The sequence below is a fragment of the Desmodus rotundus genome, chromosome 3 (genome assembly GCF_022682495.2).
Source record: "Desmodus rotundus isolate HL8 chromosome 3, HLdesRot8A.1, whole genome shotgun sequence".
Lineage (NCBI taxonomy): Eukaryota > Metazoa > Chordata > Mammalia > Chiroptera > Phyllostomidae > Desmodus > Desmodus rotundus.
Genome location: NC_071389.1, coordinates 174,951,959 through 174,967,948, shown reverse-complemented (window position 1 = coordinate 174,967,948; position 15,990 = coordinate 174,951,959). Strand labels below are relative to the sequence as shown.

The 15,990-nt window shown below is 39.1% G+C and overlaps 1 protein-coding gene across 2 annotated transcripts in view; it reads left to right on the top strand.

Moving 5' to 3' along the window:
- Positions 1-10,231: 10,231 nt before the first annotated feature.
- Positions 10,232-15,990, top strand: part of PTPRO (protein tyrosine phosphatase receptor type O) — a 195,011-nt gene continuing 189,252 nt past the window's right edge. For both annotated transcript variants that reach the window (XM_053921772.2, XM_024575591.4), the window contains exon 1: positions 10,232-10,712. In XM_053921772.2, coding sequence (XP_053777747.1) covers positions 10,638-10,712 — 75 coding nt within the window. In that variant the 5' untranslated portion in view covers positions 10,232-10,637. The remainder of the gene's footprint in view (positions 10,713-15,990) is intronic.

The window sequence follows — 15,990 nt, the reverse complement described above, 5'->3', positions numbered from 1 at the left end:
AAGGGACATACATTACCAAACCAAATGAACCGCTCTCACTGAATTGTTGTCAACATGCTCACTTAATTTGTGAAACGCTGGGAGTCTAGAAATTGTCTGCAAATAAATCTTCTGCAGCTCTTTCCTTAATGTTTATCTCACCTTGCAGTTATCATCTGGAAAATGACTCTAAGTAATACTGAGGATTTATACTTAAGTAAATGAAAACAACAAGGACTTTTACTATCAAGGATAGGCCAGTGTACTTAGTTCAGAATTGAGAGCCCAATAGTAGTTGGTATGGATCCGTGGAGACCTGCAAGAATTAGTAGCTTCAAGAGTAAAGCAGTGAGATTCCCAGGGCATCCTTCAGATATTCAAGGTCATTGCCAAAGGACCCCATGGCTCCAATATTTAATTGGCTTCTTAATCTCAAAGTAACTCATTTGACTTTATAAAATCTTTTTATGTAGTAGTAGTGAGATTTTTTTAAAGTCATTTTTTCTAACAAAGTTGCTGAACATGAAATTTTACTAACATTGCTATGGTTATGAAACAGAGTAGAGGCATGTGTATTTGATTTTTGCATATCTATTTCCAACTCTCTAAAAATAATTTTCACACTTGCTTACTGCTAAAAAGTCCAAGTGAGAGTTTTTGAAAACATGCAGAATAGAAAAATAGTAAAATTTACAATGTATATAGCCACAGGACCCAGCCAGAAATACTTGATACATAGTGGACACTTGATAAATACTTTTTGAGTAAAAGAACAAATGACTGCATGAGGGATGTTGTCTACTTAAGGATTAACTAATGATAAAATAAATGCTAAGTCAAAAAAGACTGAAAACACTATTGGCAAAATGTTGAATAAAGCATCTATACATGTAGAAAAGTTTATTTTGATACCTATTATATGTACATATCAGGTTGCTCCATTAGGTTAGATTATGACATTTACTTTATAAATTGATTATACTATCACATAGCTATCAAAGAGAGGCTTTCCACAGACTTATGTACAGGTGGTCAATTTGTCTTCATCCCGGTGGAGGGGTAAAAGGAGGATTTTCTTTTTATCTGATTCTAGAGAGCTTACTGCTGTTTTCTGTAAAGCCAAAAGATGGAAATCAGACTAACTCTCAGTCCTTAGATTTTTTTTCTCCTCTGTAGGTACACTCTTTCTTAGTGATTCCAGACAATTTTAGTTTAAATATTGTTTTATGCACTGAAGACGCCTCAATGTACTCCTCCAGTCCATACTGGAGCAACCTCATTTCCAGAGCAATTTGTTTCATTCCTATTCAACAGCTCTACCCTAGTGTCTAATAAAATTTCAAAATTATGTCCAAAACTGAGCTCTGATTTGCCCCTCAAAACCTGCACCACCTTAATCTTCCTTTTTCAAAATGATGGCAAGGCTATCCTTTCTGTTTAGGCCAAAAGCCTGGGTGTCAGCTCGACCCCTCTCTGTTATTCATACTATCAAATTCCTAATTCATGAGCTAATCTTATTTTCCCACCTACAAAAACCTACTTAGATTCTCAGATTTCTCAGCATTTCCACTACACATTATTTATCACCCGTTTTGCTCAATAGCCTTCCAATAGTCTTCCAACCTTACTTCCAAGAGCATACTCTGAACACAGAAGCCAAGTGAGTGTCCAGGTTAGAGAGCATCACTCCTCTACTCAAGAGTCCAAACTAGGTTCCTACCTCTTGAGTTAAAAGCGAAAGTCTTCACAATGATCTCTGTGGTCTTACATAATCTTCTCCCAATATCCCCACTCCCAGCTCCACCAATGTCTCCTATGTGTTCCCTTCAAAACACTCTGTCCTCCTTGGTGTTCCTTAAACATGTCAGGGATATCGCTGCTTTCTAGGTCTGTTATTCTAGGTTCTGTTAAACGTTCTGCTGGATTCTGAGCACTAGAACACAGTCTGACACATAATATGGGCACAACAGATACCTGTCAAATAATTTAATCAATTATAAATTAAGATCAATGTTAATTGAATTTGTTTTATCAAAAGGAAAGATTTTTAAATTGTTCATATAGTACCAGAAAGTAAGAACATGTTCAAAGATCATTGAGGTACTATAAAAATAACTCAGAAGCAATATTGAAGAGGCTTATCTAAACTAAACGGCAACAATTAAAAGATCAAAAGAGATACTTGGTGATAACATAGTAAACGGATAAAATCTAGAAGACCTTTTGGTGAAGGGGTTTTAGATATAACACCAAAAGCACAATCCATGAGAGAAAACATTTGTAAGTTGAACTTTATCAAAATTAAAATATTCTACTTTTTAAAACACACTGTGAAGGGAATAAAGAGACAAGCCGCAGACTAGGAAAAATAGTTGCAAAACACGTATCTTATAAAGGACTTGTTTCTAAAATATACAGAGAATTCTTAAAACTCAACAATAAGAAAGCAAATGACCCAATTTTAAAATGGGCCAAAGACTTTTAACAGGCAGCTCACTAAAGAAGATACACAGATAGCAATTAAGCATATGAAAAGATGTTCAATATCTTATGTCATTAGAGAAGTACAAATTAAAACATCAATGAGATACCACTATATACCTAGTAGAATGGCCAAAATCCAAAATACTAACACCACCAAATGCTGACAAAGGGGTGGAGCAACAGGAGCTCTTATTCATTGCAGGTGGGAATGCATAATGTACAGCCTCTTTGGAAGACAGTTTGGCGGTTTCTCATAAAGTTAAAATACCTTCTAATCCCACATATCCCAATCGAACAAATACCTGTGGTTTGTCAACAAATACTGGGTTGAAAACTTACGTTCACACAAAGACCTTCACATGAATGTTTAGAGCAGCTTCAATCCTCGGAGAGACTCTTAGACACCGGGAGCCAAGGGGTGGGATTAGACTATGGCTGAACAGCAAGAAGCTCAGGGAGACACGAGCTAAATGTGTAGAAGTGAAGCAGCAACAGAGGGAAAACCAAGCAGACAAGAAAAGGAGTGACAGTGTGAAGGTGATAAGCAAGTATAAGGCAACTCGAAACCTCAGCAGAACAAGTCGGTTCTGGGGGAGTGAGGTGGAGCTTGGAGAGTTTCTCTTGGTGCCAACATGCGGCTGCAGGGCTGTCGAGAGCAGCTCTTGGGTGACAGGAAAATGTTAAGGACTCAGAGAAGGTCTGAAGATGTTCCTATCTTCATAGAGCTTAATTTTCTTCTGTATTCACTTGCTTCCTTTCCCAACTAGGCTAGCATTTTAATTCTACTTTGACTAGAATTTTTAATCCCTTAAACTCTTTTCTAACCCACCTTACTAAAAAATGTACTGAGACCAGTTTTTCTAAAGGATCCAATTCTGATCATGTCGCTCCTCTGTTCAAAAGTTTACCAGCCCCAGTACCCTTACCTTGGCCTTGGATGATAAACTCCTGGTGTAAATACACCTGTTCAATTTTCACATCGTGGTCCAAAGTGGGTTGGCTGGTGTTCCCCTTTTCTTGCAAATGTCCAGGAATTGAGGCTCCTTCCATCTTATGTTTCTTCAGTTCTCTGGATCCTTAGAGTCTTCTCTATTCAGGATGAGAAAAAGAGAGTGAGGATTGTGCATGGAGATTTCTATGGACCAGGCCTGGAAGTACCCACCACTTCTGCCACATTCCATGGACTAAGACTCAGACTTAGCACAACACTTAACTGCTAGAGAAACTGGGAATTGGGTTATAGTTAGTGTGCTGCCTGGAAGAACAGACAGACATGACTACAGATGTACTAAGGACTTTCTGCACATCCATCTTACCACCCTCCTCTAACTGTACTCTTGTTTTAGGGCATCCCCTGGGCTTTCCAGCTTCCAGGAGTTTTACATATGTAAATTCTCTCTTCCTTCCCTGAATGCTCTTAGCATGATTCTCTTTTTGCTTCTACTTGCTATATTTTATCTTGTTTGTAGTTCTTTTAGTATACCATCTTTCCTACTAGGTTTCAAGCTCCCAGAGGTAATAGCTGTATTTTATCTGAGCTGTGCTCAGCATGGCAAGAGTTGAAAAATATATGCTTGGTGAGTGACTTAATGAATAATCCATGTAAATCACTCAGCTAAAAGGAGACAAAAAGGAAAAGAGTTAAGGAATTTTATAAGCTTAATTTTGAGATTTTTATCATAATATGATATCTTATTATATTGGAAGAGCCAATTACTTAATTAGAAAGCAGAATTTGTCCCCAAATACTGTTATTGCTAAACACTCTGAAGCATTCTTATGTTTCTATGTTTATAAACTAAAGCAATGTCATCTTTTAAAAAATAAATTTCTCACAGGACTAAATGTTTTTGACCATACTTAATTCTCAACTGGATTTTTTTAAATGAAAAAATATAGTAAAATTTGTCCTTTTTAGGGTAAAATTTGATGAGGTTTGACAAATCCATAAATCACGTGATGAACAACCAAGTTAAGTTTCAGAACATTTCCATCACTCCCCTTATGGTCAACCCTTCCCTCCCTTTCAGCCCTTGACAACCATAACCTGCTTTTTTTCCGTACAGTCATGCCACTTCTGAAACAACACAGCATTGTATAGTGGGCTGCTTTTTGAGTCCAACTTCTCTTCACTTAGCATAATGTATCTGAGATTCGTTCAAGTTGTTGCGTGTATCAGTAGGTCACTTATTTTCATCTTGACGAACATTTTTTTGGATGCAGATACTGTGGTTTGTGTATCCATTCAAAAAGTGAAGGATTACTAATCCTACTTAAAAGTTTACTGATTTTAAGTAAATTATCATCCCAATAAAAATTATTTCCTCTTTGTGTTTCTCTCCTGATCATTCACCAATCCTAGATGCTGCACAAGGCGTCCAGGATAATTTATATGCAGATGCTGGTAGCTTTGTTGCCCTTTAGTTCTTGTTTTCTAAAGAAAGTGAAAGTATGCTTGGAATAGAGTTTGATTTCCCATCTTGAACAATCAAACCAAAACATTGATATAAATATTTTTTATTTTAAAAATGTTAATATTTGATAGTATAATTATCATTGACAGTTATACAGTTTTTTCCCTTGAACCAATACTTTCTGAGTACCTACTTTACTCCTGGAACTGACTGAAGTGCTCTGGAGAAAATGGCAAGCAAACACTTGACTTAATTCCTATGCTTGTAGAGTCTGCAATCTGATGAATGAGACATTAATTAAACAAACAGTGATAAAAATAAAATATCAATAATAAAAATACTAGATGGGCTTTGAAACCTTAAACTATGGGTTAGGGGGAGAGGAAGTAAAGTTGGATCAGAGATTAGATTAAGAAGAGGAGAGCAGTGTTCCAGGCAGAGAGAACAGCACACGCCTCGGTGTCAGGAGGAAACGTTGTATGCGTGAGGTTTAGAAGTTCGGAGACTAGAAGAGCCGGGAGATGCAGAAAAGGGAAAGATGACCTTATGTACCATGCTGAGGATTTCATCAGCATCCTGGAAGTGTTTGGAAGCTACTGGTTGCATTTACGTAAGAGTCTGAGTGATTAGCTTTGAGTTTCAATAACCAGTTCCAACTGGCTGCAAATGGAAATTGTTTTGTGCCATGCTTCGGGGTGAAGTAGAGGGGGCACAGAGGCTACAGGCAGACTTGCAGTTAGGAAGGGATTGCAAATAGTTCAACAAAAAGTAATGGTAATTTTGAACTAGGATGAAGGTGGTTGGGATAGAGAGACATGAATTGACATAAGAAATATTTCAGAGGCAAAATAATAGGAATTTGAAACAAATTGGATATGGTGCCACTGGTATGGGGAGAGGGAGGCATCAAGGATGACTCCTTGGTGTCTGGATTGTGCAGGTGCTTTGGTGTGAGTATAATTTATGAAGCAAGAAATAATGGAGGAATTATGATGAGTTCAGGTTTAGAGCTTTAAAGTTGGAGCCATTTGAAACATTCAAATGCAGAGTCAATGTGCCACTCGTTATGTGGGTCTGCATGGGTCAAAAGAGTGTTCCGTGAAGGCTGTTGATGTGAGCCCGAGGCTCACCTGCAGGGGTGGAGATCGAAGGTATGGCCAAAGGGTACCTTGGCTAGGGCGGGAATACAGAGGAAAACAGGAGTGTTTAGGATTGAGCAGGGCCAACTGCAACATTCTATGACCAGGAAGGGGAGAGTGATCCCACAAGGCAGATTTCAAAAGAGCTGCCAGAGATTCTGAAGAAAAACCAGGAATGTGCAGAAAAGTCAGAGATGAGAGTCAGGAAGGAGGGAGCGGCCAATGTAGCATAGGCTCCCTAGAGATTCCTGGAGACCCCGGTGAGAGCAGTGCTGGTGAGACCATGTGGGTAGAAGCCAATCCAGGGGTCCGAAGAGGATGCCCGCAGTGAGGGGCAATGGAGCCAGAGAGTACACACTACCCTTGGGAAAATACCACTGTGAAAGGACAGAGGCGTAGGTGAAAGGTCGAAGAAAAGGTAGCTGCTGAGGGCATGCATTATTTAGTAAAGGTTTTATTTCCTTTAATCCAAGATATGGACCTTGTTAAAAAGCCAAGAAATGCAATACATTAAAAGACAGCAGTTAAAAACAAGAAGGCAGACAGAGCTGGAAGGAATGGGCTCTAGAAAATAGGTGGCACAATTAGCTTTAGATAGTTATTGAGAGAGAGAGAGGGAGAGGGAGATCCTTGTTTTCATCAAGAAAGATAGGAGCAGATATGGGTGGGATTATGTTCACTGTCAGGGAAGATGAAAAAATTGTCTCCTGATGGTCTCTATTTCCGTGGTAACGTAGAAGGTGAGGCAAAGCACTGCAGGGGTGTGCAGTGCTGAGCTGAGTAGAAAAGATTGGAAATGACCATTGTAGCATAAAATGGTCAGTTAACAGAGAACAGTCTTAGGCTTGACATGTATTGATCCCTAACTGGATTTCATTCAAATCATCCTGTATACATACAAGTATGTTAAATGCTCACCCTTCTAATTTCTCTGCATTGTAATAATACCAAAGCAAGCGAAATCTGTACATTTAGTTCCCTCTTCCACATTATGGCTCTTACTGCTGTCTATGCTATGTAAGCACATCTAGAAGTGCGCAGCTCCGCAAGTACGCGTTTTCTCTGTGCCCCTTCATCAGGAGCGCGTTCTTCCCTAGGACACTGAAGTGTCCCCTAGGACATTCATGTTTTCTTAAAAACTCTTCCTCTGGATTTTTCTGCTTAGACAGGAAATGACACCAGTCTGTCCTTGGCATCCCTTACCCCTCCTTAAACTACAGACATTTTCACCCCTCCTCTCACAGACTTTTACCTTTGTAATTTTTAGCATGAAAATTGATTTAGTGTGATTGATTTGAAGTAAAATTGTCGATGCAAAGTTATTGTGCCTATTCTTAAAATCCTTAGCTGTTAGAGCAGTGCATTTTCAAAATATGTGATTAATATTTTCATAGTTTCTACAGTACTGCCTAAAATCACCATGACAAATTTTTCCATAATTGTGTATTTATAATCACTTTTAAAGTGACACACATGTAGACTGGGTGTGTAAAAAATAATCGATGGTAAATGTTGCATTACATCTTTAGTATGAAAGGAAGTAAGTTTAGTATGAAAGGAAGTAAGGGAAGGGAGGATCAGCAGGCATGATTTCCACTGAGCAAGCAATATGTCTTTCTTTTCTGACAGATTATGTACAGGTTCTAGTTATGTTTTCCTTTTCCTATGCTAAAGTGACTTTTCTCGTGCAGGATGCTAATGCTTCAAATTACAGTCAGTCAAGAAACCTAGTGATGAACGAAAGCTAGGGGAGTAGATGATAACAATAACTGCACAGACTCAGAAAAAAATTATAAAAGTCCATTAGCCAATGCATCGCCTACGAACAAAGTATGAGACAAAACTGTATAACTGAAAGCTGTTTTAATGTCCTTAATTTTTAATTTTTAGGAAAATTAAAGGAAATGTTAACAATACACAGGAATCCTAGGATGTAACAGATTGAAAGAGGGAATAGTATCTAAAAATGACACTCAGTCCTCCTAATCTAGGATCGTTCATTCATTTCAAGGCCTGCAGTTTGTATCCAATGAAAAATATCTGCTCAGGTTTTCTGATTCCTTTGAACAGATGATTTTTGTCATACAACTTATGCCCTGTGATACACTATTCTTATCTGATTTTCTTTAAAACTATGGAAGAGTCAAGTTAAAAAAAATAGATCCCTCGATAGTAATTATTTAGGAAGAAAAAAGAGGCAGTGGGCTGAATCTCTATGTAAAAGCAAAAATGACCTTCTGTACTAAATTTCACTGTTTTTCAAGTGTGGCAAAAATAATATGTCTTGGCAGTTGAAACATTCTATTTACCTGGGACCTGTCAGTCATTCTGATTTTGAAAGACACAGAATTTGTAAATTGTCAACACGTCCTTTAGGCAAGAGCCCAATGTTCATCAAGAGCAAAACCAAAGCAAATGCTCGAATAAATTGAAAGTCAAAATGCCGCCTGGGCAACTCATTTTAAGAACGTATTACACATACTCTACAGTTCATGTGTGATCGTAATTGTACTCTGTGAGATGGAGACGACAAACTGCACGGCTACTACTGTGCTTTTCAAGTGGAATACAGTCTGGAGATCAATGGCTTGGGTTTTTCCTGCACTCCACACAAAGCAAATGATTTGTCATCGGGCAACCCCATAAATACAACTCTCTAATAGTGAAACTGCTGACAGCCTTGTAGGCTATTTCAGCAGTGAGGCCGGGACTAAACATGCTGAACTACATTAGAGGCGGTCCCTGGAGGACAGACTTCAGCCTCATTGGCAAGGGCACTGTGAGAGTTCCATTTGACTCCTCATTAAACCTCTTGTAGGGATTAAAGCTCTGCTCTGGGGCTGCTATCGGTTCTCGTTCTGTAGAAGAGGCAGTGTGAAGCACTTAGGCATAGACACGTTTTTAGATATTAGGAAAAGATTGTTTTTCCTAGCAAAAATAAAGCCTCCTACAGATTAAAAAATTCTTCCAATCTCTTGATCATTAAAAATCTTATTATTTCCAATGGAAGTAGCTTTATTTCAATTTGTGAGAATTCATTTTTAATGCCTATATTAAGGCATGTAAAAGACACTACTTTTCTGCATTTCTCTTTTCTCCAAGAGAGGCAGCATTACAAGGAAAATAGTTGGTGGTAATAAACTCAGCCTTTACCTAAGACTATTGTTGGGATAATGAAATCAGAACAAATATTTTGAAACAATTGGTGAAGCATACATTACTATTGCACTATATGCTGCCAATGGCCATTCTTGTTGACTCCGAGTGTTGAAAATAGCATAATAAGATTTAGCATATTATGAAAGTATTGCTTTGGAAAACCGTCAGTAGTTCAAATAAACACACAGCATGCTCTGTGGACTGACAACTCCATGTTGCTGATGATACATGATTCACATTCGTGTGGGAGTCTCTCCATGGAAGATTCACAAGATTGCTGCTGTTTTAAGTGCAATAAAAACAATCAAAACTATTTTACCCAGCAACAACTATGTATAATATTTTATGCTGGAGAGAAAATTTTCTGTGATAATGAAATAATCTACAGTCTTTGGCCATCTAATCACAGTGTTACTTGATGAAGTAGTAATAATGCTAACTACTAAAGAATGCGTTACTGCTCACTGTTTACTGTTAATGTTTCCCCAAAGTGGTCCATATGTACATATGTACAAAGGCATCAAAAGCTAAGCAAATGTTGATAGAAATGGTGAAGAAAAAAAAGACAAATAGCAAAATACATATAAAAAGATGCATCACTGTGAAAGTTCCTTTTGCATTTACAAGATGAGTGGTAGCAAAGGACAGTCCTTGAAATTTACAAGAACTCCTGATTTCAGATGGCTCGTATACAGTTGTGCTATATCCTCCTGGTGATGTGGGATGGAGAGTATGCGAGTGTTTAAATAGGACAGAGAGAATGAAAGAGGGAAGAGTTATTCTCTCTCTCTCTCTCTCTCTCTTTCTCTACACACACACACACACCGTGCACTGCATCACTACAGTCACAACCACCACTCCCGTCCTAGTGCTACTAGCCCTTTATAACCACTCCTGAGAGCAGATGTAGGGTAGTTGAGAGGGGGCCGGAATCTGGTCCCCGACTTGCTCAAGAGGAGTCAGGGAAACCCCACAAAACTCCTGAGTCCGAGACTGTGGAAAGGGTTGGGGCGGAGCCTGGAGAGCGGCTGGCTAGGATAAGGGGCAACGGGCGGACCCTGGTGGGAGGGCTGGGAGGCTGCTGTCACTTTATGAATCCGCAGCCTAAAGAACATTTCTGCTGCCAGAGGGTCTGGGCGGGCTGGGGCAGGGTCCCCGCCTCTCGCTCACCACGCGGACCCCGCTCCTCCTCTGGCAGCAGTGGTGGCGGAGGCAGCAGAGCCTCGCCCACTCCAATCCCCACCCTCTCCATCCTTAGCTGTTAAAGAACAGCAGCGCTTGGAGGACCCCGGGCGCAAAACTGGAAAGGAACCAGCAGCAGGGAGATTGGAAAGGCAGCATGCGCCCTCCGGGACCAGCCTCGGCGCCCAAGGTCTGAGGCTGCAGTCCCAGTTCGCCATTGTGAGCCACCCCCAAGGGAACTCGCCTGCGCCAGTCCCTCCGGGTCCCCGTCTGCGCCGCGATGGGGCACCTGCCCAGGAAGACGTCCTGCAGCCGCTGCCTCCTGCCTCTGCTCTGGCTCTTTGTGCTGCTCAAGGTAAGGAGCCCTCCATCCCCGCCCAGGCGGTCCTGCCTGCGCCCGCGCTCCAGCATCCTCGCTCTGCCGCTGGGGAACAGCGCGCCCGGGACAAGGGCCCGGCCGCTGAAGCTCTGGCGGTGCAGCCTAGCGCACGCTTTGTTGTGCTAGCGGTGCGTGGTCCCGGTGGTCTTACCAGCAGGTGATGAAAGAATAGGGAAGTTTGCTCCCTCCGGCTTTCACCCTTTGTGCTCTTTTACCTCCGCTGGTGTCCGCATTAGAGGTGGGCTTGTTGGACAATGCTTCCTCGGGAAAAATGAGGTCACTTTTCCTTCTGGTCGCTATGTACTGCACCCCAATACTGCTTAACCTTTCCGCCCCCCCCCCCAACCGAGTGTAAGTCTGCTTTGTGTTAACTTACCTTCTGCTGGAATTGTACACCGGGGGCCGAGGTCCCTGCTGCCAGTGGCTTGCTGGGGGTGGGTCGTGAGCACCGTTTTCTTTGAAAAATGAGTGTCAGCTTGAGCTTGGAGAGGATTCCTCTCTCCCCAAGCCTTCCATCTCCAGCCGGAGAATACCCTTTACAAAGTCTCAGGACTTTTCCCCACTATATTTATGGGGGGGGGTAATACCTCTAAATTTCAATGGCAGTAAAAGCTTAATTTACTTTTTCGTGTCTTCTTTGGAATATCCTACTTCAGGGTTTTACTTTGAGGAAAAGGAAAGGGGCTTCTTTAAAAAAAAATCCTAGTTTGACAACTATACTGTACATGGAAAATTTTAAAGAAATTTTAGCTAGATGTTTTCTTGGATAGTGGTGTGAAGTTAAGGGGTAATTGTCTACCCCTTGCGTCTTCAGTGGGTCTACTTCAGTTTTGTCGTGAGTCCTTCCTCTCCGTTCTTGGCAAAGCAAACTGTGTACTGGTTACGGGGAGCTATTCTTTCAGCACCACAGACCTCCCTTCCTTAGAAATGGATGAAACATTAATGGATGCAAATGTTCTCTTATCAAAGAGTCGCTTCTTGCTCACATGCACCATTAATTATGGACGCTTGACAAGGGGACCGAGGAGCAGGACCAATGGGTTGAGAACGGCGTCAATTTTAAATATTCCATATTTTCACTTATCTTAATGAAAAATAGGAAAATAGTTTCAGAGAGAAAGAACAACAGAACAATATTATACTTAATATGTTTAGTCACTAATCCTAAGCTTAAGTAACAATTTTAATTCAAATCTGGTTAATAGTAAGCTTGGTCGAGTGTCTTCACTCTAGGAGGTTGCAGCTCCGTGAACACACGCCACGATGTGTTCAACTTAAGTTTTCTAGTAATTTTTCTATTCGTCAAATTCTGTCATGACCTCTTGTATGTGCAACACTTGTCATGTATCCAAAGTGACAAATTGAATCACCACACATTTACCTACGTAACAGCTAAGGTTTACATGTATGACACCTGATCCAAATCCAACCTTTGGCACAACTGCAGGTTTTTATTTGAATTCTTTATAATGGCTGGGAATTCCTGAAAAGGTTTGGAAGTGGACATAGAATGCTAAAGTTAAAATGTAAAAAAAAATGTGGCAAAAGTTCTAATTAAAACTTGATATTGGAATGAGAAAATAGTCAATGGTGGCATAATGGTATTCTCAGTGATTGGGATAGAGGTTCACCTTGTCCCACATAATAGATGTGCTTCTGCACATGTGCAGACTGGCATCAGTTTCAGTAACCTTTGTCACATTGTAAACACATGGATGAAGCTTGTGATTTAAGTAAATATTGTAACGGGACAAATAACTTTGTAAAGCTTTATTCTTCATTTTATAAAAATGCAGTATTTTATGTCATCCAAAAGTAAATTATACCAGAGGAAGGATAACCACTCTGCCAGTCAGTCTGACATATACTGAAGACACACTATGTGCCAGACAGTCTTCCAAGTATTTCACATTTGCTATTTCATTTAACCCTATTTTGTTACAGTTGACAGGAGATATTCAAAGTGGTGAATGGGGCACATAGGGTAATGCGTTTACATTTGGGGAATAGTGCATGTTACCTGGTAAACTGGGTACATAGTATAATCTCTTTATAATTTGCAGAAACCTTTGCACTTAAGGTCATGAATGTATGTCAGTAAAATAGACCTAAGATGCAGTCAGTGACAGGCACATGAAAAATCCCTTCGTTAAATACCGAGTTGTCAATTGAATCTCAACGGTAAGATCTAAAAACATCTGTGTGCACTAAGAAACAAATCATTCCCCCCAAATCTCTGTGGTTCTCATATGTCAATAAATCTTCCACTACTCCATGTGAAATATCCTCCATGTAAAAATGAAAATCTCTAAAAACCCTAGAGAATCTCAAGCATGAGGCTTGATTTATAGTTTTAGCTTTTTCACAAATTGGAAGCAAGCAGCTTGGTATATATGGTGGGGAAGCCTGATGATTTGAATGTGTGTAATCAGCTAGAACCAGTTTCACTGAGGTGTTCCAAACATGCCTGGCCATGGATGTCTCTGTGAGTCATTCCCTATCCATGGCTTAGTGATGGGCCCATTTGATCAGGCGTCTCAGATTGTCTAAATAGTCCAATGTATGTTATGAGGTGAATAATTGTATAATTGGTATTGCATAAGCACAATGTTGGTCATAAAATTTTAAATTTATTATTAATATTAAGGATATATATATATAAATAGAAAGCAAAAGTAGAACTCTGTTATCAAATATACTGGAAGCCTACCAATTTCAAAATCTTCTACCCACATGTGAATGTAAATGGAGTATTTGTCTGGTGAGTCTCCCTCTTGTGCATCTTCCCATAATTCCCCTTGAAAACAATGTAGCTTCTGTCACTTATCTTATCTTTACTAAGCCTCTCCCTGAAAATTGCCTCCTGTATCAGTTCACTGTATATCAGGATTTTGTCAACTAAAATGAAAACTGTAGACTATGACATTATAGGAATGTAAATTCTGCCTTCCCTGAAATGATGCTCATTAGTAGTCAACTGGAATGTTTCCCTAAACTCATAGGCTTGGCATGAATCCTTCTTCCTTTCTTAACCTCCTCTCTAAATTTCCTTCCATTTCTGTTCTTATCTGACATAATCAAAGAACACCATATTTGAAAAGAAGGCCTTAATTATATTCTCTGAAAGAGGTTTACCTTTAATTCTATAAAACATGAGTGTTACGATGCTGGCCATAATACTCTTTTCAGGAGAAATAGACACTTTCCAAGGTCAGTCTGCCTTTCTCGACTACCTTATGTCCTCCTCTCTCCTTTTCTTTTTATCCCTTACCCCTTATCCTCTCTCTCTCTCTCTCTCTCTCTCTCTCTCACACACACACACCCGCCATGAACTTTCATGTTCCTCATTGGGGGCTCATCTTCTTTCTGGCACAGCCTGGACCATCCTCCTGGCAACAGAGTGTGCTCCTCTGTCACTGAGGCCTTTGATAAATGTTCTTGCCAACCTTTGAGAAACCCTTTCACATGTGACATCCCCAATGAGTTGGAAAAGGTTCACTGGGATGGGTTTCTATAGGGGATTGGTGATAATACTTTCCTCTGTGCAAATCTGTTTCCTTTTATTATGTGAATGATAATTGTTCTTTGTTATGTGAATGATTATTTTATGAAAGAATGGAAAATCCACACTATACTTCTGCTTCATTTGGGCCCATAACATATACATCTACATACATAGGTAATTACAAGCAATATATTAGTTGTACTTTATTTTAAATGTAGCACTATTTCTAGCACCTAAATATCCAACTAAAGGTATGTAAACTTATAAGCACATTGACTCCTGAGTCTTACAAATATAATTCAAATTTGAGTCTTGAGGGTGTGCAAAGAACCTGTGGTATTAGATACAGTTGGTGAACCTATATTAAACATTGTGATTAACAGTAGTATCAAAATAGAAGGCAAAATAGAAGGGTTAGCAGAAACTAAACAGCAGTGACCACAGACATTTATTTTTATTTTCTTCCTAAGTTAATTTCTTTAGGTACACACTTCCAATGGTGTTGCCTTTACAGAAGCATAGCCCCAATTCAATGATGAGCTTTACTGGAAAGCACTTAGTGTGTTTATTTAATTATTCCAAATATGTTGTAAATATTTTTGAATTACAGGAATGTTTATTGTATATTTTTGTCTCCCACTGTGCTTAGTATGTGGTATTGGGGATATAATAGAAGCTTAATCAACAGGACCCACATTTTTGGCATTATATAATTAGCTTCTGACTAATATGTGTTAAATATCATAATATTGACTTGTGAACACATCTTTAAGAAAAACTTGAGAAAATTATTGTTACAATGCAATCATGGCACTAAAATATTAGTAGTCCCTTCTATCAATAACTTACTAGAATCATAGATCAAAATACTGAGGTTATTTTCTTCCAGAAAAGTAGTACTCCTGATTTTTCATTTATCCATCAGGAGAGAAGAGGACAAGAGCCTTGTGTTCTGCCTCCAGCTTCATCCCACACCATGCACCCTCTTACTCATTTCTACCTGTACTGTAGTACCTTCTACAGGCATTCTGATTACCTCATAATCTGAATGCATTGATACCACCAGCCAGAGGGTATTTGAAACAAGGTTGTAGAGATTTCTTGATTAAAATATTTTTCTTTTGCTTTTTGTTAAAACATTTATGTGAAATAGAGAAAAATGGTATACACTTGGAAAAGTGTTTCAGAAACAGAGAATCAGAATTGGAACTAGGACTCTCACTTTGAGAGTTGTATTTCAAACTATAAACACACACAGTAATTTCTGTAAAAAATAAATATAGTGAAAATTAGGGAATCAAATGAAAAACGTTGGGTGAAAACAAATGTACTGCTATTCTACTTATATGAAAATGCATGAATTTCCTTATTGATACTCTTCATTTATTTGGTTTTTTATGTTTCCTAAATAGAAATGCTATACAGTTCAATTTCCTAACAAAACTATTCCTATAATGAAGTAAATTAAAATGAAACAATCCTGGTGATTTTGTAATTTTACAAACAAATAAAAAAATAAGTGCAATGTACAACTTAGTGGTCCAGAATCAGAATAATTCTTTTAAAATATTATCTCATTTAACTGTTTTTCATATAGGTGAGACTTTTGTTATTTTTCTCTTTCTACCATCCTACTTTTAAAAATATGTGTGAGAAAATATCATGAATCTACTTTAATCCTGTTCCAACATTCTGAGCCCCTTATTTACCTAATCAAGTGCAGTGGAATTTCTGTCCTTGCTGCTTTTG